Source organism: Topomyia yanbarensis, chromosome 3 (genome assembly GCF_030247195.1).
Source record: "Topomyia yanbarensis strain Yona2022 chromosome 3, ASM3024719v1, whole genome shotgun sequence".
In the NCBI taxonomy this organism is placed as follows: domain Eukaryota; kingdom Metazoa; phylum Arthropoda; class Insecta; order Diptera; family Culicidae; genus Topomyia; species Topomyia yanbarensis.
Window position 1 is genome coordinate 150,515,403 of NC_080672.1, and position 27,091 is coordinate 150,542,493.

The 27,091-nt window shown below is 37.1% G+C and overlaps 2 protein-coding genes across 3 annotated transcripts; both read right to left on the reverse strand.

The window, feature by feature from the left end:
* Positions 1–1,745: 1,745 nt before the first annotated feature.
* Positions 1,746–27,091, reverse strand: LOC131693114 (actin, muscle-like). 2 transcript variants are annotated; one of them, XM_058980675.1, is made up of 3 exons: positions 26,981–27,091; positions 2,163–3,065; positions 1,746–2,105 (listed from the first exon to the last, which is right to left on the reverse strand). In XM_058980675.1, exons 1-3 carry the CDS (start codon positions 27,000–27,002, stop codon positions 1,900–1,902), a joined length of 1,131 nt encoding a protein of 376 aa, XP_058836658.1. In that variant the 5' UTR covers positions 27,003–27,091; the 3' UTR covers positions 1,746–1,899. The 2 variants fall into 2 exon arrangements, with proteins under 2 accessions (XP_058836658.1, XP_058836657.1); XM_058980674.1 differs by lacking the exon at positions 26,981–27,091 and having other exon boundaries at positions 2,163–3,188.
* On the reverse strand, positions 25,503–27,002 carry LOC131693113 (actin, muscle-like). Its single transcript, XM_058980673.1, has 2 exons — positions 26,078–27,002; positions 25,503–26,015 (listed from the first exon to the last, which is right to left on the reverse strand). The coding sequence occupies exons 1-2, from the start codon at positions 27,000–27,002 to the stop codon at positions 25,810–25,812; spliced, it is 1,131 nt and encodes a 376-aa protein (XP_058836656.1). The 3' UTR covers positions 25,503–25,809.

The following is a 27,091-nucleotide window of genomic DNA, read 5'->3' on the forward strand; positions in this document are numbered from 1 at the left end:
AATATATGGCTATGGAAGGAAATTCTCTAAAAATGTATATGGCGGATAAAGAAAATATAGGTCAAAGGGGAGAGGGGGGCGTTTATGTAGAAAGAGATGGCGTGAGGGGAAGTTGAGAGGGGGCTGATGGAGTATGCAACACCCAACAGCATATTATACCCTCCATTTGAGATTTGGTTTATGAAAATCGGTTCACTCATCACCTAGTAATCGATGTGACTATGGAATGTGGAATATGTCCAGAACCCGAAAATTCCGGAACTGACAATAGTGGACATTAAACTCAAAGAATCTTTGATTGGACATCAGTGATCTAGACTTGCAAATAGAAATGATGTTATCTAGACTTGCAAATAGAAATGGATTTTTATCCTTTGAAGTATTACGATTTTACCGGTTTATATGAGAAATTCCTATGTGGTCGCAATAAACAACCTGTAGCTCCGGAACCAAATGTCAGATACGAATGAAATTCAATAACAGTCCATGGGAGTATTGTATCTTTCATTTGAAACCAAGTTTATGAATATCGGTCAAAAATTCCCTGAGAAAAAGGTGTGAGATTACCTTACGAACTTGGAAAGTACCCGGGGCATCAAGAACCGTCATAGGTGGCCAATGTGGTCAAAGCTGCTTAAAATGATCATTAGTGATCTAGACCCGCAAATTCGAGTTATGTTGCACCCTTTTTAATATGTATTACACCATTTGGACATCATAGTGTTACCATTTTATATGGGAATTTGCTGGGTGACCGCACTCTTCAACCCGTAACTCCGGAACCGGAAGTCCGATCGACAAAAAATTCAATAGCATGGGAGCGTTATACCTTTCATTTGAAATCAAGTTTGAGCGATTCGGTCCAGCCATTTCTGAGAAAAGTGAGTGAGTTTTGAAAACACACACACACACACACACATACAGACAATTGTCAATTTCGACGAACTGAGTCGAATGGTATATGAGACTCGGCCCTCCGTTAAAAAATCGGTTTTCAGAGCGATTTCATATTCATTTCTACATGAGAAAGGCAAAAATGTCATAATTATTTCTATCTGCAGGAATTTATTGGGCAAAGTTTTATTTCATTCTCTTGAAACCTCCACCTCCAAAACCAGTCTGCCACCAGCATGGAAACAATACAACCTGAGCATAGCAAACAATACTGTTTTCTCAGTATACCGGTCTTGTTGAATAGCTTTGGACTAAAAACTCTGTCGCATTGAAACAGCCATCTACAAACGATGGTATAGACATTTATTGAAATGATCTACATAAAAAACTGCAATACTTGGGAAATCAGCAAAAAGGTCACATGAAAAGATTTCAGTTTATATAGAAACATCGTTTGTGGGAAATGTTTTTAAAAACGGTATTTTACTTCAAAACTCTTGGGCCCTACCCGAAATTTTTTTCTGGCTGCGTGGTTGGGTCGTTTTATTTTAAAACAATTTCTATAATTGAAATAGAAAAAGGTTAGAACGTTCATCTTTTCTATGAACTATTTTAATGTGTTATGCAGGACGTAATCCTTTTCTTTTTGCAACTTCGATTTTTACTGATAGCAAGAGTGAAAACACTATCCAATTTCCGAATCGGACATAAATGTAGAACAAAAAAAACTAATTATTTAACGTAACGTTTACCGTAACAGGAATAAATCGTTGAATCGAAATAAATACAAACATCCACACCCATTTTGAACCATCAGGGACTTGTGAAAACATCAACGTGCAAAGTGCGTGTAGTGTGCAATGAGAAAACTCAAATATATTTATTTCAAAAAATTATTGATTACAAATGAGATGACGTCGCACGATGAGGACATAAGAGAATGATAGAAGCTTTCTTTGTCGCTGACACTCATAAACGGTAGCTTTGCAGCTGCTCATCAAGTACTTAGAAACACTTGCGGTGGACAATTGATGGTCCGGCTTCGTCGTATTCTTCCTTGGAGATCCACATCGACTGGAAGGTAGACAGGGAAGCCAAGATAGATCCACCGATCCAGACGGAGTATTTGCGTTCTGGAGGTGCGATGATCTTGATCTTAATAGTCGATGGGGCCAGTGCAGTAATTTCCTTCTGCATACGATCAGCGATACCTGAGATTTAAAGATAGGTCTTTTGCATTGTCTTTCGTTGAATATCAATATATTTACCTGGATACATGGTGGTACCACCGGACATGACAGTATTGGCGTATAAGTCCTTACGGATATCGACATCGCACTTCATGATCGAGTTATACACAGTCTCGTGAACACCAGCAGCTTCCATACCCAGGAAGGATGGTTGGAACAACGCCTCTGGGGCACGGAAACGCTCGTTGCCGATGGTGATGACCTGACCGTCAGGAAGTTCATAAGATTTCTCCAACGAGGTAGAAGCAGCAGCAGTAGCCATTTCCTGCTCGAAATCAAGAGCAACGTAACACAGCTTCTCTTTAACATCGCGAACAATTTCACGCTCAGCGGTGGTGGTAAAGGAGTAACCGCGTTCAGTCAGGATCTTCATAAGGTACGCGGTCAAATCACGACCGGCCAAATCCAGACGGAGGATGGCGTGTGGCAGAGCATAACCTTCGTAGATTGGAACCGTGTGGGAAACTCCATCTCCAGAATCCAGAACGATACCGGTGGTACGACCGGAAGCGTATAGGGACAGAACAGCCTGGATGGCAACGTACATGGCAGGTGAGTTGAAGGTTTCAAACATGATCTGTGTCATCTTTTCACGGTTAGCCTTCGGGTTCAGCGGTGCTTCAGTCAGCAAAATTGGGTGTTCCTCTGGAGCCACACGCAGCTCATTGTAGAAGGTGTGATGCCAAACCTTTTCCATATCATCCCAGTTGGTGATGATTCCATGCTCGATCGGGTATTTCAGAGTAAGAATACCACGTTTGGATTGGGCTTCATCGCCGACGTACGCATCCTTGTTACCCATACCGACCATCACACCTTGATGGCGGGGACGACCAACGATCGAGGGAAACACGGAGCGTGGTGCATCATCACCAGCAAACCCGGCCTTGACCATTCCGGATCCATTATCAACTACAAGACCTCCAGCATCGTCGTCACACATATTGTTTACTTTACACTTGACACTTTGTGCCTACCGGAATATCAAGTTGATTATTGTGACCTGAAACTGCCACGACCAGAGAAAGACTGATTTCCCTTCTAGCTACGGAGGATTAGCTTTCTATCGGGATAAAGCATATTCCCCCCACCCTCGAGGGAGTCTGCGTCGGCGTGATTATTTCTGCGTAATAAAACGGTTCGAAACAAGTCGAAACGGCTGTTGCTTTAAAACAGTATAGGAAAAGCGTGGTAAAAAATCAAAAATACTGCTTCAAAAATTTATCATTCTAGGTAATGTGACGAGTGACAGTAGCTCGATAAGGAGACACCTAAAATGGCCCGTCAAATTGTGAACGGCTTGCGAGCAATAAAAAGAATTATTATTAAACTTTAAATCCAAGACGAGTGCTTCTAACTGATGTACAAGAGAGCTCAGTTATTTTGGTTTCTCTTGAGCGCGTATTTCTGTTATCAGTGGGAATTCGTCTTCAAGATTGACTCAAACCGAGAATAGATTTGACATGAGTATTATATATTTGGGAACGATCGTGTTCAAAATTGATTGGTTTGATAGTTATATATAAAATAAAAATAGGTTGCTTCGACTATCTTAAATATCTGTAATATCAAGAAAGTGGTTAAATATGTAGTGATAAGTAGACAACTATGACCCCTATTTCTCCAATCAGTCTTATTAGCGATCGCTATTCTGCTGAAAGCTCTTTTACGCATCTTTTATTGATATATTGACAATCAGCTAGGTAGGCGTTGGGCTTTAAGGGAACGAAATATCTTCATTTAGAGAGTAAATTTGACAACAAACTTATGGCGTTTTCGTCTTTTCTTGGTGCTACACCGGTGTAGTGCAAAGAAAGAGATAGACTGATTACACCCAAGTTTGAATGAGTGTAGCACCGACTACACTGGTGTAGTGCACTGTCAAAAACGAATATGCCATTAGAGAGAATAAAAATTGCATTCAGAATTACAATAACTGTATGATGATAGGATTTCACATTATCTGATATGTGAAACAAAATATTGTGACACAGTTGATGCAAAACTCAGGCGAACTACTCACATTTTACATGAAATTAAATTTAAATTTATAAGAATTGAATCGCTCTTTAATGTGCATTTTTCAAGGTGTGACACTACAAATTTATTTCTCATATAAAGAAAGGCTATGCAATCACTCCAAAAATCGACTTTGCAATCGAGGCCCGGAATCGGGAATGTCAAGTTTATCTCATAGAATTTTACTATTTGCTGGCAATCTGTTAAATACGACTTAATCCAATTGAGGAGCCTCGTCTCGATTCCTAATTTTTCAAGTTTGAAAATTAACATGGGAATGTCAAGTTTATCGAAAGCTTTGCTGAAGTCAGTGTAAAGAGCTTCTATGTGATTTCATTTATTCATGGCATTTAAAGAATAATCAACAAATTCTAGAAGGTTTGTACTTGTTCAACGGCCTTTAAAACCCTATGCTGTGTATTTGTTATTTTATGTTTGATTTGGTTAAAAATGTTTTCATTTATGATGGATTCGAAAAGATAAGGAAAGCAAGACAGAATGGCAATCCCACGATAATTGCGAATATGGCAATTTTTTTACACGATTTATAAATAGGTATTAAAAAAGATTTTTTCCAGTCTTTTGGGAAATTACCAGATTCAAGTGACTTATTGAACAGCCAAAATAAAAGTGACGTGAGCTCAGTTGCTAAATTCTTTATGAAAGCAGATGAAATTCCATTAGCTCCAGAGCCTTTAGTGGCATCTAGACCATTAAGACCAGACAAGATATCTTGAACATTAATGTGGCATTTATTGACTAATCAGGAAAATAAGAAAAATATTCATTATCAGAATAGTTTGAATAAGTTTCTTGAAAAAATGTTGCGCAGAGATTACAAATATCTTTTGAAGTTTCACCCACTAAAATAAAATCACCATATATATGAACTTTAAATTCAGGAGAAAAATTAGAGATTATTTATTCAGCTGCTTGAAAGAAAATCTCATGTTGATTTGCAGGTTAGTTCCGGTGGAAAACACACTGAGACAAAAATGTGGATTTCGTCAGCGATATGTGCTTTAACTCATACATGTTCAAATTCTTTGAATTTTGGTGAATCAATTAAGTTCGGAATTAAATATTGAAGAAACTGTGATGAGAACTCCTCCGCCTGACATTCTTTGGGTTAGTCGTAAATAACGATCATCTCTAAAAACATTGTACATAATTCCCAAAAACCTCTTGACTTTTTATATCCTCATTCCAAATTGTTTCAGTGCCTAGACTTATCGAAAATGAGGAGCCTAGTATATTCTTATGACTTTCGTTCATCTTTACGGCACTCCTCATTTTATTAAAATTTTGACAGTAAACTAAAATTTCAGTGGCTTTCGAAGAAGTTGGTTTTGATTCGTTATGCGTAACAGTATTACTTAAAACAATTGTACTGTTACCAGCTGCGTCATGTTTGTCCTGGTCTTGATTTCTGAGACGTGTCATAAGATCTTCAACTAATCTGAAATATTTGTTAGTGTTGGCGTTAGTTTGTTGTTAGTGATGTTGCGATGTACTTGTACAGGTTTAAGAAGCCAAATCTATTTTGTCTTCAGTTTCCCTATAAATAGCTTTCCATTTTAGTCTAGAACTGCGGAAACCAACTTAATATTGTGCATTCTACTTGAAAAGAAAATATTTATAGTCCTGACAAAATTTGCAATATATTTGCAATATGACAAAACTATAATTAATTTTTGTTCAAACCCTGCTTTCCTCTGAAGATGAGAGGCTATTTCTTCGAAAGGTTGCACTAAGGAGAGTCATGTGACCAAAAACCGAAAACTAATTAAGGAAATCCTTAGGCATTTCAAATTGGGTAATATGGTGGTTTGAAGACAAAAATTTTGAAAAGAGATATACCACGTATATTTTTTTAAACTATTCGTATCTCTACTGAATTTTAAATGGAATATATGTTCAAATATGTCATTCGAAGATCAAGAATACCTGTTTTGGGAAGATATTATTGAAAATGCATATTCATTATATCGGAATATACTGTTATGAAAAGTAACTGATCAAATTCCAAAAATATGCACAAATTAGATCTAGGAAAAATGGCGCCCAAAGACCCCCTGAACTCTCGATGGGGGTTGCAAGTATAATGATGCTTTTAACTTATATCGATGGTTTTAATTGCCCAAATTTGCCTTATGCTGAGAATGCTTCAATTGAAGCTTCAAGGCCAGAATTAGTAGGGTGGTATTGGATAATTTAATAAACGTTTCGTAAGGGATGATCGTAGCGTAGTTGGTAAATTAGTTGCCTTGTACGCAGCGCACCTGGATTCGAGTCCCGACCCCGCACATAAGGTTATAAATTATTCATAAGAGATTTTTCTAACCCGAAGAGGCGAATGACCTTAAGGTTAAAACCTCTATAATCGAAATAAAAAAGACGTTTCGTTTGAGTCCTTAGTATTCTACATGCAAATGAGCGAGAATTACAACCAGATTTTATGCATTAGACAGATAGTTGATCTCACTGAATTTTTGTCATACATATTACTGTGTAACTACAACTAACACTGATTTGTACTGAAACCCCTCAATGTACGTTAGCACATTTCTTAGCGGAAAAACACGACTTGTAATGTCAAGAATATTCGTGTCTCAAAAGCAGACACTTTTAATGGCCACTTTCTTTTCGATGAATTTAAATACTTATTATGGTAGTTTGAACCAAGGCTGGAAGAAGTCATTTCAAATGATATTTTTAAGCGAAAGTTCGGAAAAAAACCAATACGACAGCACCGCTGCTAGTTTGACTTCGGCTGCTGTGCATGTAAACGGACGAGAGAAAAGCAAAAACGTTCGTGCTGCTGATCGTGCCTGTTACATGTTCGTGAAAGTTCGGTTATTCGGCTTGCTGCCGTAGTTGGGTTTCGTTCGCTAGCTGTTGCGAATGTATGTGAATGGCCCGTGTGTTTTACTTGCATCATCCGTTGCGTTGGAACTGTTGCAAATAAATTTCATAGCAGCGGCTCAAAATGAATGTAGTGAACGACATTCATGGCTCATATTTGCAAGATTGGAATGTGCGGCAGTTCGTTTTTCGCTTGCTATAGGAAAGGACTGCAAGCAAAATGTTAGCGGTCACATAGTATCGTTGAAAGGAAAGTTGTTGGCCATTGAAAACCTATAGTTTTGTATATTTATAATTCGCTGATGCGTCAAAATGGAAATATTTTCAACTTTTTAGTAATGAGTTTTATATTGAAGGAGAAGTTGTTGGCCGTTGAAAATCAGTAGTTTTGTACATTTACAATGCGCAGGGGGTCTGCCGATGCGTGAAAATGGAAATGTTTTCAGCTTTTTGGTAATGAGTTTTATATTGAAGGGGAATTCGTTGGCCGTTGAAAATCAATAGTTTTGACATTTAAAATGCGCAGGGGGGTCCGCCGATGCGTGAAAATGGAAATGTTTTCAGCTTTTTAGTAATGAGTTTTATATTGAAGGGGAATTCGTTGGCCGTTGAAAATCAATAGTTTTGAACATTTACAATGCGCAGGGGGGTCCGCCGATGCGTCAAAATGTAAATGTTTTCAAGTTTTCAGTAATGAGTTTTACATTGAAGGGAAAATTGTTGACCGTTGAAAATCAATAGTTTTGACATTTACCGATGCGTGAAAAAGGAAATGCTTTAAACTTTTTAGTAATGAGTTTTATATTGAAGGGGAATTCGTTGGCCGTTGAAAATCAATAGTTTTGAACATTTACAATGCGCAGGGGAGTCCGCCGATGCGTCAAAATGGAAATGTTTTCAGCTTTTTGGTAATGAGTTTTATATTGAAGGAGAAATTGTTGGGCGTTGAAAATCAATAGTTTTGACATTTACAATGCGCAGGGGTGTCCGCCGATGCGTGAAAATGGAAATGTTTTAAACTTTTTAGTAATGAGTTTCATATTGAAGGGGAATTCGTTGGCTGCTGAAAATCAATAGTTTTGTACATTTACAATGCGCAGGGGGGGGGGGTCCACCGATGCGTTAAAATGGAAATGTTGTCAGCTTTTTGGTAATGAGTTTTATATTGAAGGAGAAATTGTTGGCCGTTGAAAATCAATAGTTTTGTACATTTCCAATGCGCAGGGGAGTCCGCCGATGCGTCAAAATGGAAATGTTTTCAAGTTTTCAGTAATGAGTTTTATATTGAAGGGAAAATTGTTAACCGTTGAAAATCAATAGTTTTGACATTTAAAATGCGCAGGGGGGTCCGCCGATGCGTCAACATGGAGATGTTTTCAACTTTTTAGTAATGAGTTTTATAGTGAAGGGGAAATTGTTGGCCATTGAAAATGAATAGAAGTTGTTGGCCGTTAAAAATCAATAGTTTTGGACATTTACAATACACACGGGCAACCGCCAATGTGACATAATGGAAACTTTTTTATGCGGTAGTAGCATAATCAAGTTACAGAATGATGGTATTGCAAGACAAAATTTTCATTATTTTTCTCCTTTCATCAGGAAAATAAATCGTTTCATTAATAATTTTGTGCCAATACATAAGAAACAATTAAATGAACAAAAAGATTCTTTTTTCATAATCCACCATTACATTTTGGCATATTTCGATAGTGGAAATCTCAAAAGGAAATGTTTTCGATCATTTTTACCGCTACCTTGCAGTATTTTAGTCGCATAATATCATAGTAGCGAAAACTCGGTTTGCTTACATTGGCGATTTAGGCCAGTATTGCCACAATTATATCTGTACCGGGATCCTTTCTATCTGCACTCTTCTATCGAAAGAAGGACCGGATTATGTACCCAAACAATAACGAGGTTGTTAAAAAAATCATTTTTCTTCTACATATTTTCCATTCGGGGAAATCAAACCAGACATTCTGACTCGGTTGTTTTATTTGAGCTGGAATTCCGCAAGAAACCAGTAAACTAAAAGGCGGCGCCGTAACTTGCCGTTCACTGTAAAAGTAGTGTGGGAAATCAGTTAGAATTCTGGATGAGTTTGACTGGGTAATGTCAATATCAGCTCCAGCTCAAATTTTCACTGCCACTTTGTTTACCAACCAATGGTGGCCAACAGAGTAGCGGCGAGAAGCTGAGATGGGGTTGGAAATATCAATAAGATGCGAGAAACCGGCTTGCAGGAATTCAAATGGAGTACGTCAGAGTAAACGTATGCACTCCGAGAAGATTCGCTCAGCTTTTATTAGACATCATCCTTTTGATTTGCTAGAAGCTTGTTTCTCGCATATTGCATTATAATGTCAGCTTCAGTTCAAGCTCAATCAGTACCAGCTCCACTTCAGATTCTTGCCATCACTGCTGCCTAACTCAACTGTTTACTGGGATGCATCGCAGGGTTAAATTATTTTACCTTGCTGTCATGTAAAAAATCTGTACCAATCTGTACTTTTTTACAAAAATCTGTAATGTGTACCCTAATAAAAAAAAAGATGGGTGGGTAATGTCAGAGACATAACCGGAGTGAAGTAGAATACACTTTCGACCGGTAAATTCTGCTCTGGAATAAGCAATTTCTATGCGATTTTGTCGACTTTAACACATTCATAGTTTATTTGGAGTATTTTTGGAATTATCAAGTTGACAATTTGCAACATTCTTTGAAAATATTGTTGAACTTTTATGAATGAAGGCACGCAAACGAGCGTTTGACCGTCGTCCTACTATCAGCATCAGAGAAGTAGCAGATCAGAATGTTTCGCTACATGGCCTGTACCAAACAAACCGCTCGTAAGTCCACCGGAGGAAAGGCTCCCCGCAAGCAGTTGGCAACAGCCCCCTGGCAACCCTATACCATCATATGGAGTTTGACAGCGACCGACATATATGGGGCGGTATAGCTATAAAGCCCCAAACAAAGAATTATGTTCGGCACTATGCTCGATATTCAAGCATTCCACACGACGTTTTGCATCTTGTGGGATGATTTAATAATTTAATTTAATCGACATTCTGTAACTAAATACAGCTTCTAATCATTCGGTTCAAAATCAATGTTTTGCCTTTCATGGCAGTGATGCTGGCTGTACAGAGACGTCGTCCTTGACAGGGGGCTGGTTGGCAACGAAGGCCGTGTAAAAGTGCACCAGTCACGGTTGGCGTTAAGAGCCTCATCGCTACCGAACAGAAACAGTCGCCCTGCGAAAAATTCACAGCTATCAGAAATCGAGCGGGCCTAAATTGTGACCCAAAATAAACCACAAACCAACAAGTTGTTTGCAGGACCAGCCAATTATAAAGTATTATTATTACAAATGAAATTTTCCATTGCCTTACAACCTCCCTCCCCCTTTCCACCCGGCTTGAATAACTATCAATCTTGATGATGCTGTGCGGCGGGGGCACTAGTTTTTATTATGGTGGAAAATTTAGGTTTGCGCGTTTTTCCCAAAAGTTTTTTAGCTGTGCTGTTTTCAAGGAAGTTGTAGTTGAATTCAAAATAAAATAGTTTATTTCTATTGTCAGAGATGGACCTTCCAACGAAAACTAGTTTGGCTCGCTTGGAATCGAATTGTATGGACCAACCACTGCTTTCACAAAATCTGTTATTTTCAGTAATTGAACATTCTACATTTTTGTAAATTGAATCATTACACTAACCTGTCTACAAATCACACAAATAACTTTTTTATTTTGTGCCATTCTACTTGAAAGCGACGATATTGTTCACAAGTGGCTCACTTACCATCCAACGCTCTTGACAAGCCACTTTCTGATGCTTGTAATAAAATTTCAATTCGATTCTTTGTCGATAAATTGATGGCCCTGAAAAGGGCCTGTTGTTTGGACAGTGTTCGGAATTTACTTGAAGCTGGTGTATATGGTAACAGTTTTGGTGCCATCTGAGACGGCATGCTTGGCCAACTCTTCTGACAGCAGCAAACGGACGGCGGTTTGAATTTTGCGGGAAATGCTGCAAACGAACTGCTGCATGCTGATGCTGCAAACGAACTGATCGTGAACAACAGCATGCTGAGCTTTTCTACCTGACTACAGCACAATGTAAGCTCGTCCTTTTTTGTGTTGTCCTCAATATGTGTTCTTCGTAGCTCCACCCCTTTGTTGCTCGACCACATATTTTTGATAAAGAACAAATTTAAAATTGTGTTTCCAATACGGAGGTTATCGAACACTCAGGGTAAAAAGAGTAATCTAATACGGCACCTTGGTAAAATGTTTGAGAATTGAAACCTTTTTTGAATGCGCCTAGTAAACACGAAACTGTAAACAAACACACAAATGATAACTTTTAATTTTGTTTCATTCTACGTGAAATCTACGATATTGTTCACAAGTAGCTCACTTGCCATCGAATGCTCTTGGCAAGCTACTTTCGGATGCTTGTAATAACAAAATTTCAATTCGATTCTTTGTTGATAAATGGCCCGTACCAAACATACCGCTCGTAAGTCCACCGGAGGAAAGCCTCCCCGCAAGCAGTAAGCAACGAAGGCCGTGTAAAAGTGCCCCAGTCACGGTTGGCGTTAGGAAGCCTCATCACTACTGAACAGAAACTGTCGCCCTGCGAGATATTCACAGTTATCAGCAATCGAGCAGGCCTAAATTGTGATCCAAAATAAACCACAAACCAACAAGTTCTTTTCAGGACCAGCCAATTATATTCCAGTAAGATATAAATGAAATTGTCGTTTTCCATTGCCTTACAACCTCTTTCCTCCCGGCTTGAATTACTATCAATCTTGATGATGCTGTGCGGCTGGGCACAGGCAGTTTCCATTATAGTGGAAAATTTAGGTTTGTTCGTTTTTCCCAAAAGTTTTTTGAGCTGTGCTGTTTTCAAGGAAGTTGTAGTTGAATTCAAAATAAAATAGTTTACTTCTATTGTCAGAGGTGGACCTTCCAACGAAAACTAGTCTGGCTCGCTTGGAATCGAATTGTATGGACCAACCACTGCTTTCACAAAATCCGTTATTTCAGTAATTGTACATTCTACAGAATTAGTCAACTATTTCCAATCAGCGCAAAAATCGAAGGTTTTCATTCAAAACAACAGAACATTTAGAAAACGTTCGATTTTTGTAAATTGAATCATTACACTAAACTGTCTACAAATCACAAATAACTTTCGATTTTGTGCCATTCTCGTGAAAGCGACGGTATTGTTCACAAGTGGCTCACTTACTATCCAACGCTCTTGACAAGCTGATGCTTGTAATAACAAAACTTCAATTTCATTCTTTGTCGATAAATTGATGGCCCTGAAAAGGGCCTTTTCATTGGGCAGTGTTCGAAATTTACTTGGTGCTGGTGTATATGGTAACAGTTTTGGTACCATCGAAGACGGCATGCTTGGCCAACTCTTCTGACAGCAGCAAACGGACGGCGGTTTGAATTTTGCGGGAAATGCTGCAAACGAACTGCTGCATGCTGATGCTGCAAACGAACTGATCGTGAACAACAGCATGCTGAGCTTTTATACCTGACTACAGCACAATGTAAGCTCGTCCTTTTTGTGTTGTCCTCAATATGTGCTCGTCGTAGCTCCACCCCTTGGTTGGTCGACCACATATTTTTGATAAAGAACAAAATTGAAATTGTGTTTCCACTACGGAGATTATCGAACACTCAGGGTAAAGAGAGTAATGTAATACGGCACCTTGGCAAAATGTTTGAGAATTGAAACCTTTTTTGAATGCGCCTAGTAAAAATGTTTTCCACTTCACTCCAGTTTGTTTCTGACCATATTTGCAATTTGCGTACTGAAATAAATCATAATTTAGGGTTTAACCCAAATAGCTCTCCAAGGAGAAACAGTCCATGAAACAGAAAATGCAAACTTATTCTTTGAAATGATTTTGGTGGCCCTGAAAAGGGCCTTTTTTATAATGATACAAGTGAGTTCTACCTTTTCAACTTCCAAATCCATATAAAGTGCGTCCCTGCCGCTTCAGAGTATAGACGACATTCATTGCGGTTTTGCGCTTGGCGTGTTCAGTGTAGGTCACGGCATCTCGGATGACATTTTCCTGCACACCATCAGCATTCGTAGATTAAATCGGAGATGCATTTTACACCACCACGACAAGCCAGACGCCGAATGGCGGATTTTGTGATTCCCTGGATTTTATCACGAAGAACCTTGCGATGACGCTTGATACGGGAACGCAAACATGATACCGCTCATTGTACCGTCCGGACGAACATGTTGCTCGTGTGGTGAGCGAGCACCTACTGATACAAAACAAGCTCGCGTGACCTGTATATATAATATTCCCGTATGTAATGAAACGCTTACATGCCCCTTTTTGACGGCTCTGCGTGGGATATGCTGGAAAATTGCGCATTTTCCTCGCTGTTTCCGAAGGATTTTTTAAAAATCCTAGTTTTGGTTTATTTATAGTAGTCGCACTAATTACGAAATTTAATACGAAATACGTGCACAAATTTCCGATCAGATAGTGCAAAAATATTGCAATTTCGTCCAGTAGAACGGAAGATACTCGCATTTCAAACCTGGGAAAATTTCTCAACTGAAATTTTTGAAACGGGACCCCATATTGAAACGTTAGAAGTATTCTACTTCAAAATTATACACAAACTTTAACCCACATAGCCCAACGATTCCACATAATGTATGAATGATACCCTGAACAGGTCGTTAGGCTCTTGGATCATTAGATGTTTATTCGGGTACCGTACAGAATCTGTGCCAAAAATGCTTCAGAAATCTGTACCTTTCTACATAAATCTGGACTTGCGGCATCACTGATTTAGGCCCTCATGAAAGATCTATGTCGAAGTGAGAATTGCGTATCAAAAGAAAAATGCGAAGAGTGACCAATTTGACAAACACAAAGTCATTTCAAGGTAATCATCATAAGGTGTAGGCATGTGTATAATAAGATTATTGGTGGCAACCTCTGAAAAACTCAGAAAACTTGAAAATGCTAAATTGTTATATTCAAATCAATTTGTTCCAATTAATTTGTTTTTTAGAATGATGTAGTATTTACGCCATCCCAATCCTGTCGGATGTAAAATCAAAACACTGGCGTCACATATGTAAAAATCTTATCCGTTATCATATTGGGGTTTATGCCACTTGCTGTTTGACGAGACTATAATTTATTGTAAACGGTCTATGCAAGAGAATGATCATTGGAGGATAGTCCTTCGTGAACACAGAGTTCGCTAAAATTTAAAACTGAATATATGTAAATTTGTAATATCTCGATGTCACAGCGTTCACACGATTCAATAACACGTGACATGACAATAGGGGGGCGTTTTGTTCCAATTTTACGTCAGAATGGTCCAGCTCCTGATTGGTTGATTCTGACTTTTTTACCGTACGCAATGTTACTGCAGAGATAGCGAAATGATGTTTTTTTAACGTTAAATATTTATTGTTTCATTTTTGTTACATTTCTGTATAGTATACAAATTAAGTGATACAGTTTCTTTGGTTACTTTTTTTGTTTTTTCTCTGTTCAGTGGTATTTTATTCTTGTTTTCGTGTTTAACTATTTTTTAGTTTGGAATGTAGAAATGATGTTTGGCAGTGTTGCAATATTTATAGAAAAGATTGTCATTACTTTTGACAAATAAAATTATTATCGTTAAAGACGAAAAAATGACTAAATTGAAAAGAAATTGTACGGCAAAGTGAAACAAGTATTTATCATGCATTTACCGTATACGTGGTTGATTATCTTTAACAAAAATAAGACAGAAACCACAATATAATCTAAAATTTTTCAGAAGATGGCTTCATCAAACCTTACTAAACACCCATGATATAGAAAAACGGTGCCATTAATCAATATAGTGGATTCAAGATACAAAATATTGCCGGCATAAAATAAATTAACAAGCCTTCATTTTCATTAATAAAAATAGCAACACTGTTCGGAAGATGGCAGGAAGAAAATGCGCGAAAAGAAGAATATCGAAGGAAAAATAAGAAGCCGATTGTCACGTCTTGTCTTAGTGTTGACCTAACATCGAACAATTTGGCTATCAAGAAACACACCCAGACCAGGGATGCCACATTGACATCTGTGTTTCGGCGAAAAAATCTTTTTACCATCTGTGATGACAAACTGCAAAAAATCTGTCATCTGTGAAAAAGAATCTGTGATAAAAAATTGTGAAAAAAATCTGTGACATTACAGAAAAATCTGTGAATATGGTAACCCTGACCTAATGATCCAAGAGCCTAACGACCTGTTCAGGGTATCATCCAAACAATATGTGGAATCGTTGGACTGGGTTAAAGTTTGTGTATAATTTTTTTATTGGGGTTTATTCTCTGGTTCGTAACTCTTTGACTGGACCGTGTTTTAGTTAGACCTCCACTAGTTAGACTGTTGTTCAACTAAAAAGCAGTTTTGTGGTTATTTACGCATAATTTAACTATTATTTCCTAACTATTGATTTTGAATGGCCAACAATTTCACTTTCAATATAAAACTCATTACTAAAAAGTTTAATACTTCTCCATTTTGACGCATCGGCGAACTCCCATGCGCATTGGAAATGTACAAAACTATTGATTTTCAACGGCCAATAATTTCTCCTTCAATATAAAACTCATTACTAAAAAGCTGAAAACATTTCCATTTTGACGCATCGGCGGACCCCCCTGCGCATTGTACATGTTCAAAACTATTGATTTTGAACGGCCAACGAATTCCCCTTAAATATAAAACTTATTACTAAAAAGCTGAAAACATTTCCATTTTCACGCATCGGCGGACTCCCCTGCGCATTGTAAATGTCAAAACTATTGATTTTCAACGGTCAACAAATTTCCCTTCAATGTAAAACTCATTACTGAAAACTTGAAAACATTTACATTTTGACGCATCGGCGGACCCCCCTGCGCATTGTAAATGTTCAAAACTATTGATTTTCAACGGCCAACGAATTCCCCTTCAATATAAAACTCATTACTAAAAAGCTGAAAACATTTCCATTTTCACGCATCGGCGGACCCCCCTGCGCATTTTAAATGTCAAAACTATTGATTTTCAACGGCCAACAAATTCCCCTTCAATATAAAACTCATTACCAAAAAGCTGAAAACATTTCCATTTTCACGCATCGGCAGACCCCCTGCGCATTGTAAATGTACAAAACTACTGATTTTCAACGGCCAACAACTTCTCCTTCAATATAAACTCATTACTAAAAAGTTGAAAATATTTCCATTTTGACGCATCAGCGAATTGTAAATATACAAAACTATAGATTTTCAATGGCCAACAACTTTCCTTTCAACGATACTATGTGACCGCTAACATTTTGCTTGCAGTCCTTTCCTATAGCAAGCGAAAAACGAACTGTCGCACATTCCAATCTTGCAAATATGAGCCATGAATGTCGTTCACTACATTCATTTTGAGCCGCTGCTATGAAATTTATTTGCAACAGTTCCAACGCAACGGATGATGCAAGTAAAACACACGGGCCATTCACATACATTCGCAACAGCTAGCGAACGAAACCCAACTACGACAGCAAGCCGAATAACCGAACTTTCACGAACATGTAACATGCACCAGGGTTACCAAAAATACAGAATAATCTGCATTTATACAGATTTTTTAGCCATTTTCAGACCAAGAATCTGTATGTGCAGATATACAGATTTTTGTGTGTATGTACAGATATACAGATTTTTGAGAAATGATGTTACAAAAACTATTTTTTGAAATATTTTTTTTCTGTTTCAGTAATACATGCTCTGTGTCTCTCTCAGCTTAGCCCTCTATATTAAAATATATTTTTGCTTTTGAGAGTGGTCGTACATTCTGAAAGGTAAAGGTTTGTAATACACTCAGGTTAGCACCCCGTAAACGCCTGGCTGAAGTCTATTTCCAGAAACGTTAATTGTAATGCTCTGTGACTTTGTTAATTCTCAATTTTTTGTCCGAAAATTCGATAGCTACATGAGTCGACCTAATGTATATTACATTATATATCAACAAAAGTATTTAAATGAAGAAGAATTTTATTTTTCCATTGTGCACATCGGTAAAGTTCAAGTTTCTGGATGTAAAATATCAGAACGATTTGTAGTGTTTTTTATGAAGACGTAGACAGGTCCTTGCTTGACTGATTTAAACCACAGGAATTAATATCTTCGATAGATAATCCAGCAAAATCCAAGTTAAACGACTCAACTGATTCGATACAGATATCGACACAGATCTTTCGAAGAATAAATACAGATGAAAAGATTTTTAAGGACAAAAATACAGATTTAATTTTGGCAACCCTGACATGCACGATCAGCAGCACGAACGTTTTTGCTTTTCTCTCGTCCGTTTACATGCACAGCAGCCGAAGTCAAACTAGCATCGGTGCTGTCGTATTGGTTTTTTCCCGAACTTTCGCATTAAAATGAAATTCGAAATGACTTCTTCCAGCCTTGGTGGTGGGAAACAAAACTGCTGTGTGGCGGCATTCACACACACCAAAGAGATTACATTCATTGAACGACATTCATACGTACACCAACCATGAAATTCGTCTATGACTTTCCTGCTCGGGCAGCAGCGTGAAAGTTTGTAAGCTTATGACGTTCATAAAAAAAGTCACGTTTCCAGCCCTGGTTTGAACCATTCCTTTGTCATGGTATTGTTTTGTATAGGACTCATACCCATATCTCCACAACGAGAATTTCGAAACGAAACAATTCGCAAGTGATAAGGATGGGTGAAAAGAGACTGCGTTGTTATCGACTGAATGCACGGCTTTTGTGCCATCGACAACAATATAATTGTCAACATAGCGTAGACATTTGACACTCTTGTCTATATACTTCAATGCAAATGAATAGTGTTTACAGGTATTGCTATGCATGAATCGCATTCTCTCTGTCTAAGGGGCTTGAAAGCACATATGACCTTATCTCAGTTTACTATTTCCAATTACGCGTTAAAATACTTGACTTGGAAATTCTATTCCGGGCATTATTCATTTTTCAGAAATCTGTGACCAAAACGACATCTTTTAATTCCAAAACGAATTCCTGATTTCTAAATTTCCTGATGACTAATTAAGGCCCATCAATAAAGTAGATACACCAGATAATCTTAAAACGCCATCGAGAAAAGAAGAACGAAAACGTGCAAAGAATAATGGGATTTTCACAAACATTTCAGAATATTCTGAAATAATGGTTCTGGAATTCATACAATTCATTTCATTCATTTACTCCATTTAATAACTTTCTCTAAATTTGATTCTATATACTCATTTTTTCAGATCATTCATTTCATGGATTATATTCGTTTTGTTCATTTTTTACATTTTTAATTTTTTGACTAATTTTAAATGATCATTTTAATTTAATGATTTTGTTTAATTTAACATTTTTTTCTAAATCGGTTTTTATTACTATTATTACTTCTGTTCAGTCATTTCTTTTATTTATTTCATCCAATTTGTAAATTTGACTCAAATTAATTTATTCTATTAATTTTGTTACATTTTCATGAAATTTTTCGTTCGATGAGCTGAACTAAGATGATTGATATATTTTATTTGTCGTTTCAATTATCTGCTTTATTTTTTTATCATTCGTTTTATTGATTTTCTATAATTTATTCAGTTTATTTGCGGCTTTATTCATGCAATACTAAGAAAGAACTGTATTCCTTACACCTCTAGTTGGGTGCCAACTTCGCATTAGTTCTGATAACTAATGAATAATCCAACAGTGATATGTGTACGAAATGTCTCATCTCACTGCTAGGTGGATTAAGTCTGTTTTTCAATTCAAAATATGAATGTTTTCAATGTATCGATTAAAAAATCAAAACGGTAAATTCTACCTTCAAATACCTCTTGAAGCCCTTCCAGAAAAAAACTAAACAAAATTAGATTTCATCAAGCTAAACCAGAGTTAGAGCGATTGTAAAATTTCGACCAATTTCTTCGGATCTATTTTCAATGTCCGTTTTATCCCTCTTCCCCTCAAATTAGGAAACAAACGCCGATTTTTTCATCAAAATCGGAGCATATCAATACGACTGCTCGAACAAAGGGGTGCCCTCTTTTGAAAAACTGGCTCTTAAGTTTGATGATTACCAAAAACTTCCATATTACTGACTGTCATTCCTCTACAAATCTCACCTTATTTATCCCACACTTCTACCACTGCTGAATGCTTTAGTTAAAATGGTACGGTGGAAACACAGACTTGTATCGAATTTTTGCTTAGGTTGAAATTCATTTTCATGCTTATTATGTCAGATATCGATTAGTGCATTTGCGCTCGATTCATTGGTTGTAATCCGAATAATAATTAATAGTCCGAATAATCCTGACATTCTATGTAAAAAATACCTGACCCCTACGTTGAGTTTTCGAGATAAATTTTAAATTAAGGGTTTTTTTACTAATTTGAAATAAAAATTGCTATTTTTAACGTAAAATTCCGCCTTTTTATGAGTAAAAAACCCCCCTCATTGAAAAATTATCTCAAAAACTCAACATAGGGGTTAGGTATTTTTACATTTCTTATAAAAGAAATGTATAGAATTCGCTCAAACTTTCAAGATTTTTTCCGAGGCCCGGAGGGCCGAGTCTTATATACCAATCGACTCAGCTCGACGATTTGGGACAATGTCTGTGTGTGTGTGTGTGTGTGTGTGTGTGTGTGTGTGTGTGTGTGTGTGTGTGTGTGTGTCTGTGTGTGTGTGTGTATGTAACGGACAAATTCTCATTCGTGTTTCTCAGCAATGGCTGAGCCGATCTTATCCAAACCAATTTTAAATGAAAGAACTAAAAAACAGTATGAACGCTATTAATTTGTTTTTGATTCTGATGTTTAGTTTCCAAGATATGAATGTTTGAATGCGTAAAAATGGCGTTTTTCGCAGTTTTTTTAAATTATCTGCCGAAATTGACAATATAGATTAACAATTTATATGTTTTTAGACAGCTTTAACGAATACCTTTCGAACAAGCTATAGATTGTAGGAATCGGACTATTATCAAAAGAGATATTTAACATTCAATGCGGACGAAAGATTTTTATCATTTCCCATTGCCAGAAATATGACCAAAAACATATAATCTATCATTAACGCCAAAACGGCTTATTTTAGGTCAATAGTATCTTCGGAAAATTTAATGGAGGTAATATGGCCTTTCTTCTGGAATTGTGCTTTTGCTGATTAATCCCCCTATGAGTGAGATATTTTCACAAATTTTCTTGGAAGTGATTATATCGAAATGATGTCTTCAGCAAATTTGTAGCTCTTACTTTTGCGAATAACTTTACTAAAGACTTCAAATATCTATTTTGAATACTTTAAAAGTTATGGCTTATTGTTTGTTGATTACTCTTTGTCGCCCATTTATTGTTCAATATAGTAATAATCCATTGAAATAAGCTAAACATTATTTCGATAAAACGACTTTTGTATTTCATTTTACTATCTACAACCGCTAGAAATAATCACCGAACACTTCCAAGTTGTCTGGAAGGAACTTGATACCTTATCAGTACAAAAATGTTCATTTGTGCGAATCTTCTCACTGCAATTTTTCTAACTTATAACCATCGGATCGATCTGAAACATATCGGAAAATGAAAAGCGAAAAAAATAACTCCAAGCAACGGCGTAGCCAAGAGAAGGTTTTGGGGTTTAACACCGTACAACACCCCCCCCCCCCACAACACCCAAAAAAAATATTGGATTGAAGTTGAAAATTTATTGATGCAGACAGATTTAATTCAATATTACAATAACAATTATCTGATCCGTGGATTGATAACCTGTTGTTGTTAACATCATTAGGACTTTTGATAAATTGTCGGAATGGGGTCCTGATATGTAACTGATCTATTGGTTTTGATTTCACAGTTGTCTAATTGCATCAATATCAAATTCCTGCCTGAAAACATTCCAATAGAAAATTCCAGAGTTCTGTAATCAATCATAATCCTCAGATTTATTTTCAAATTGATCTCGTTTTTGTAGAAATGTATTGTAATAAGGGTATTTATTTAATAGGAAGCGAAGTTAAAATTGATTTGATGTCTATGAAACATAGAACTGCTCACCAAAAAAATGCATAACTTTCAACATTTGCCAAAAATGTTTTTGCCTTTCTCATTCACTCTAAAATTCGTCAATCTAATCCCGACCCGGAGGACCGAGTGTCATATGCCAATCGACTGAGTTCGTCGAGATCGGAAAATGTCTGTGTGTGTATGTATGTGTGTATGTGGAAAAAAATGTGACCTCAGTTTCTCAGAGATGGCTGGACCGATTTACACAAAGTTAGTCTCAAATGAAAAGTACAACCTTCCCATCGGCTGCTATTGAATTTTTTATTGATTGGACTTCCGGTTCCGGAGTTACGAGTTGAAGAGTGCAATCACACAGCAAATTCTCATATAAACTGAAATGAAAAATTTTCAAAATCAAATTTGTATTTTTGATGCCAAATGACTTTAAAATGCATGAAACATTGAGATGTTTGACAAAAATTGACTTCTTTGGACTTTGGTACATTTTTGCCTTTCTCATATAGAAAGGTTATGCAAGCACTCTAAAAATCGTCATTCCTACCGGCCCGGAGGGAGTATGCAGTGAGGGGTTGCTCCTTTAAATTAAAACTAGCTTAAAATTTCTTAACAAGTTGAAAATTTTCGGCAGGACCTAGACCTCTCGGATCTTTCTCCATGATCCGCCGCTGGTTTCAAGCGTGTTTCAGTATCACATAGTATCTCAAGATCGTGGCTGTCGATCCGTTGTATGTATGTTCAAATCGTACTGAACATGTAATATTCATTCCCACTATTGTATTGAACATAACCAGCCATGGAATCGTAGTCTGGACAAATGAGACAAGCACAATTGCACCACTAGATGGATTAAAACAGGTTTTTATTTTGGGAATGCGTCGAGTTGAAACGAAAACGTAATATAATTAATAACGAGGACAACACTATCCGAATGTAGAGAGAAATTTATGAAAAATGACGATTTCCATTCGACTCTCGCAGGTTCTGATCGATTTTGATGAGCATTTGATTTTTGTTGTATGACCAATTGTATGTATAGGTCAAATGTTTAAAAACAGTAATTTAAGGTCAAGATAACATCATTTTGAAACCGCCAATTTCGGAGGTTTAATAACTTCGATGAGTTTTACAAACGTTAAACAGCGCATCATTTGATAAAACAATTTTGACGGTATATCGTCCAAGAAGTATTTATTGTGAATTTTCTCAGGTTAATATTCATGATTACAATAAAGTCGCAACAAATTCGCTAAAGACACGACCCTTGTTACTATTTTCTGGAAAATAATTCTGCATAATTTTAAAACTTCTAAAATTATGGTTTCGGAATTATGCCGTTTAGACAGTAAGATCGATTTTCACCAAACCCCCGCCAAACCGAATTTCTGGCTACGCCGCTGACTTCAAGTAAGTAGAAACAAAGTCGTTCTACACTCGTTCACAAGAAACTTCTTCGAATGCTGAATATCTATTATAATACATTGACACCCCAATTGTATCAGCCAAATATGAATTGCCAAATATGATTTTTTATTGCATCGAACTACAACAATTTTTAGGTAGCTTTCAAGAGGTTATTTTATAGACTTCTTCCAAAATTTGGCGAACCTATTCCAATTCGTATAACAATTAATTGGTATACTTAAGGGTTTATATGTTGCAGATAGAGAAAATACTGAAATTTTCAGCTTTTTTCCTACACAATATTACGAAAGCTTATTAAACAATTTTTCCTAATAAGTTTGTGAAAATTATAAACTATTTGAAATTTTTTAATAGTTTATTTTTTTATTTAACCGTGATTTTTTAATAAATAGTGACCATCGCTTCACAACGTAGTCTATTTTTCATGGCTTGCGGTGAGTACGATCTCTCGAATTGCTGAACTGAAAATTATGGAATGGAAAATAATTTTTAGTGTTCTTTACAGATTTAACTCACCGCGCAGATAGCTCTGAATTAGACCCGCTGGTGCCCTAAGACGATTTCGCTAGATTTTCGGAGCACTGTGCACCAAGTGCATTAACGCATGTGACGGAAGGCTATCGAAAACTTTCGTGAAAATGAAAATTCCAGTAATGATGATGATTTTCCCAAACGGTTCGTTTTCGAGAGGTTTTTATTTGTTCTTTGGCATTAGGATTAGCGGTAATAATTCAAATCAAGGATACTACTGGGAAGTCACCTTTAGAAAAAGTCGATGTCGAAGTAAAATTTGGAACTATGCACGCATGCACTTCAGAGATAACGTGATATCAGGAGCTGCGATTTCATTTCAACGCTTTTTTTGTGAAAAGGGCGATACTCACAAATGTAAACATAAGGCTTTTTTCATACATGCGAATGATAAATAAATAACCCCTTTAGGAAAATTCAGTTTTCCCACCACAATTTGGATATTTTATTAACAGAGCATTAACAATAATTCGTTGGAATGTCTATTTTATGGGCCATTTTTTCGCTTTCCCATTGATTTGGTTTGAGATTTCTAGCACTGATGTTGTCCTATGCTGATTTGAGCGATTCTCTGAGTCCTGCCACTATCCCATGTAGTATGTGTTATCAAAAACATCGCGAAACATCAAGTTCTAAATGTTCTCAAACGATATAATATCCGAAGAGAGTGATAAGAGTTATAAGAAATGTCTCATCACACTGTTAGGTGGATTAAAAGCGTTTTTTTTACATAGAATGTGTATGCAAAGTTTTAAAGAAATAGATTAAGTAATTTTTGAATGGCAGTTAACGCAAATCGTGTTTTTCCAGAGACGTTCTACAAAAAGCTTCGTCACCGAGTCGCATGTCGGTATTTTTGCATAGTAAAATTACAGAATGTAATTGAAATGGTATACTATAATGTGCAAAAGTTTTGATCAATTCGCTTCAAGCAAAATTCTAAAAAATCGCAAGGAGGTGTTTTTTTCTCACTCAGAGACCCTTAGCAACCCCCCTCCAACCCGCCACCTTAATTACTTTTTGAAAAAAAGAAAAGAAAGAGAGAGAGACTAATAAAAAGTTCTCGAAAATGAACATACGTTACCTTCCCACGGGGTTCAAATATAAGAGTAGAAATTCTATTACATGGATGAATGAATCTACTTTTACCAATTGAATAAAACAGAATCATTTCTTACTTTTTTCTTTTAATATATATGGGTCATTCCATGCGAAGTGATCAAGGCACATGTAATCGACCTCCACGGATTTGAACAAAATTTAGAGGGATTGTTCATCTAGGGCCAATATATAAAAACCCAAATTTTTGTGACAATTGAACCACCCCTCGGGTCATGGGAGCACCCCCCGTTTTGGCAAATTGTCAAAACCCTTGATTTTCTTTTGATCATATCTCCGGTTCTATTTACTCTAGAATCAAACCACAGGATGGCTTTTGAAGAAAATTGTTCAAGGAGTCTATAAAAATATTATTTTTTGCCGACAGTGTTGCCAAGTATGCAATTTTATCAGTTAAATATTAAAAGTTAATTTTTCTCAAAATACGTATATTTTAATTTTGAAAATTTTAATGCCATCGCGTTCCTCAGACATTTTTACATAAAAAACACTTATCATCTCAATATAATATGAGCGCATCCTGAGATACACCGTTTTGAAGAGAAAAAACCGCAATTTCCCATATAAAATCGCAAGCGCACAACACTAAAAAACCAACTTGAGTATTCTGAGTTCAAACATAATTTTTCGTGAAGTAGACGAGAAATGATGAAAAACTACGTATTTGGTTTGCTTCTAGCAGATCAGGGTCGATTTTTATGACAGTTTGAAGATTTTCTCAATTTTGGCTAGTAAAAATGGATTTTTATATGAGAAAATCGGAGTTTTTCCCTTCAAAACGGTATATCTCAGGATGCGCTCATATTATATTGGGATGATAAGTGTTTTTTATGTAAAAATGTCTGAGGAACGCGATGGCATTAAAATTTTCAAAATTAAAATATACGTATTTTGAGAAAAATTAACTTTTAATATTTAACTGAAAAAATTGTATAGTTGGCAACACTGTCGGCAAAAAATAATATTTTTTATAGTCTTCTTGAACAATTTTCTTCAAAAGCCATCTTGTGGTTTGATTCTAGATTAAATAGAACCAGAGATATGATCAAAAGAAAATCAAGAGTTTTGGCAATTTGCCAAAACGGGGGGTGCTCCCATGACCCGAGGGGTGGTTCAATTGACACAAAAATTTGGGTTTTTATATATTGGCCCTAGATGAACAATTCCTCCAAATTTTATTCATATCCGTGAAGGTCGATTTCAAGTTTGTATCCTTTTTGATCACTTCGCGTGGAATGACCCATGTATCAGTGAAACAACAAAACTAGTGTTTTCCCCTCATTTGCTATTAAAACTATATTTGTTACGTTCTTCTTAAACAGTTATTGGAAGATTTATCGATCATAATGAGCAATTTAAACGCCATTTTATAGCACATTTGATATTATTTTTCGATCTTACGAGAGTCTGTTTTTAATTTATTATTATTTGTCCTTCATTCGCTAAAAAAATCACATGAAAATAATAATCTAGATAGTATTGCATGGTGATGGTACACAATAAAAAGGATTTCGATGCTTGCTGGTGTTGGTGCTGATGCTACTGCCATTTTTGGTGTGTTCGTCATCAGACTTAGAAGCATTTGCGATGAACGATGGATGGGCCGGATTCGTCGTATTCTTCCTTTGAGATCCACATCGACTGGAAGGTAGACAGGGAAGCCAAAATGGATCCACCGATCCAGACGGAGTATTTACGTTCTGGAGGTGCGATGATCTTGATCTTGATAGTCGATGGGGCCAGGGCGGTAATTTCCTTCTGCATACGATCAGCAATACCTGCGAGCAAAAGTAAAAATATTGTAGTTATCGCATAAACAGCAAAATAGCTAAATAATTACCTGGATACATGGTGGTACCACCGGACATAACAGTGTTGGCGTACAGATCCTTACGGATATCGACATCGCACTTCATGATTGAGTTATACACAGTCTCGTGGACACCAACAGCTTCCATTCCTAGGAAGGATGGCTGGAACAAGGCCTCTGGGGCGCGGAAACGCTCGTTTCCGATGGTGATGACCTGACCGTCTGGAAGTTCATAGGACTTCTCCAACGAGGTAGAAGCAGCAGCAGTAGCCATTTCCTGCTCAAAATCCAAAGCAACGTAACACAGCTTTTCCTTGACGTCACGAACGATTTCACGCTCAGCGGTGGTGGTGAAGGAATAGCCGCGTTCAGTTAGGATCTTCATTAGGTATGCGGTTAGATCACGACCGGCCAAGTCCAGACGGAGGATGGCGTGTGGCAGAGCATAACCTTCGTAGATTGGGACAGTGTGAGAAACACCATCTCCAGAATCCAGGACGATACCGGTGGTACGACCGGAAGCATATAGGGACAGCACAGCCTGGATGGCGACGTACATGGCAGGCGAGTTGAAAGTTTCAAACATAATCTGAGTCATCTTTTCACGGTTAGCCTTCGGGTTCAGCGGTGCTTCAGTCAGCAAGATCGGGTGTTCCTCTGGGGCCACACGCAGCTCATTGTAGAAGGTGTGATGCCAAACCTTTTCCATATCATCCCAATTAGTGATGATTCCATGCTCGATCGGGTATTTAAGAGTAAGAATACCACGTTTGGATTGAGCCTCATCACCGACGTAAGAGTCCTTATTACCCATACCGACCATCACACCTTGATGGCGGGGACGACCAACGATCGAGGGAAACACGGAACGCGGTGCGTCATCACCAGCGAAACCCGCCTTGACCATTCCGGATCCATTATCAACAACTAGACCTCCAGCATCGTCGTCACACATCTTGTTAACTTATTTCTGTGCACTATTGTACCGGAATATAGTAGTTTTGCGACCTGAAACCGCCGCGACTCGAAACAGACTGTTTATTC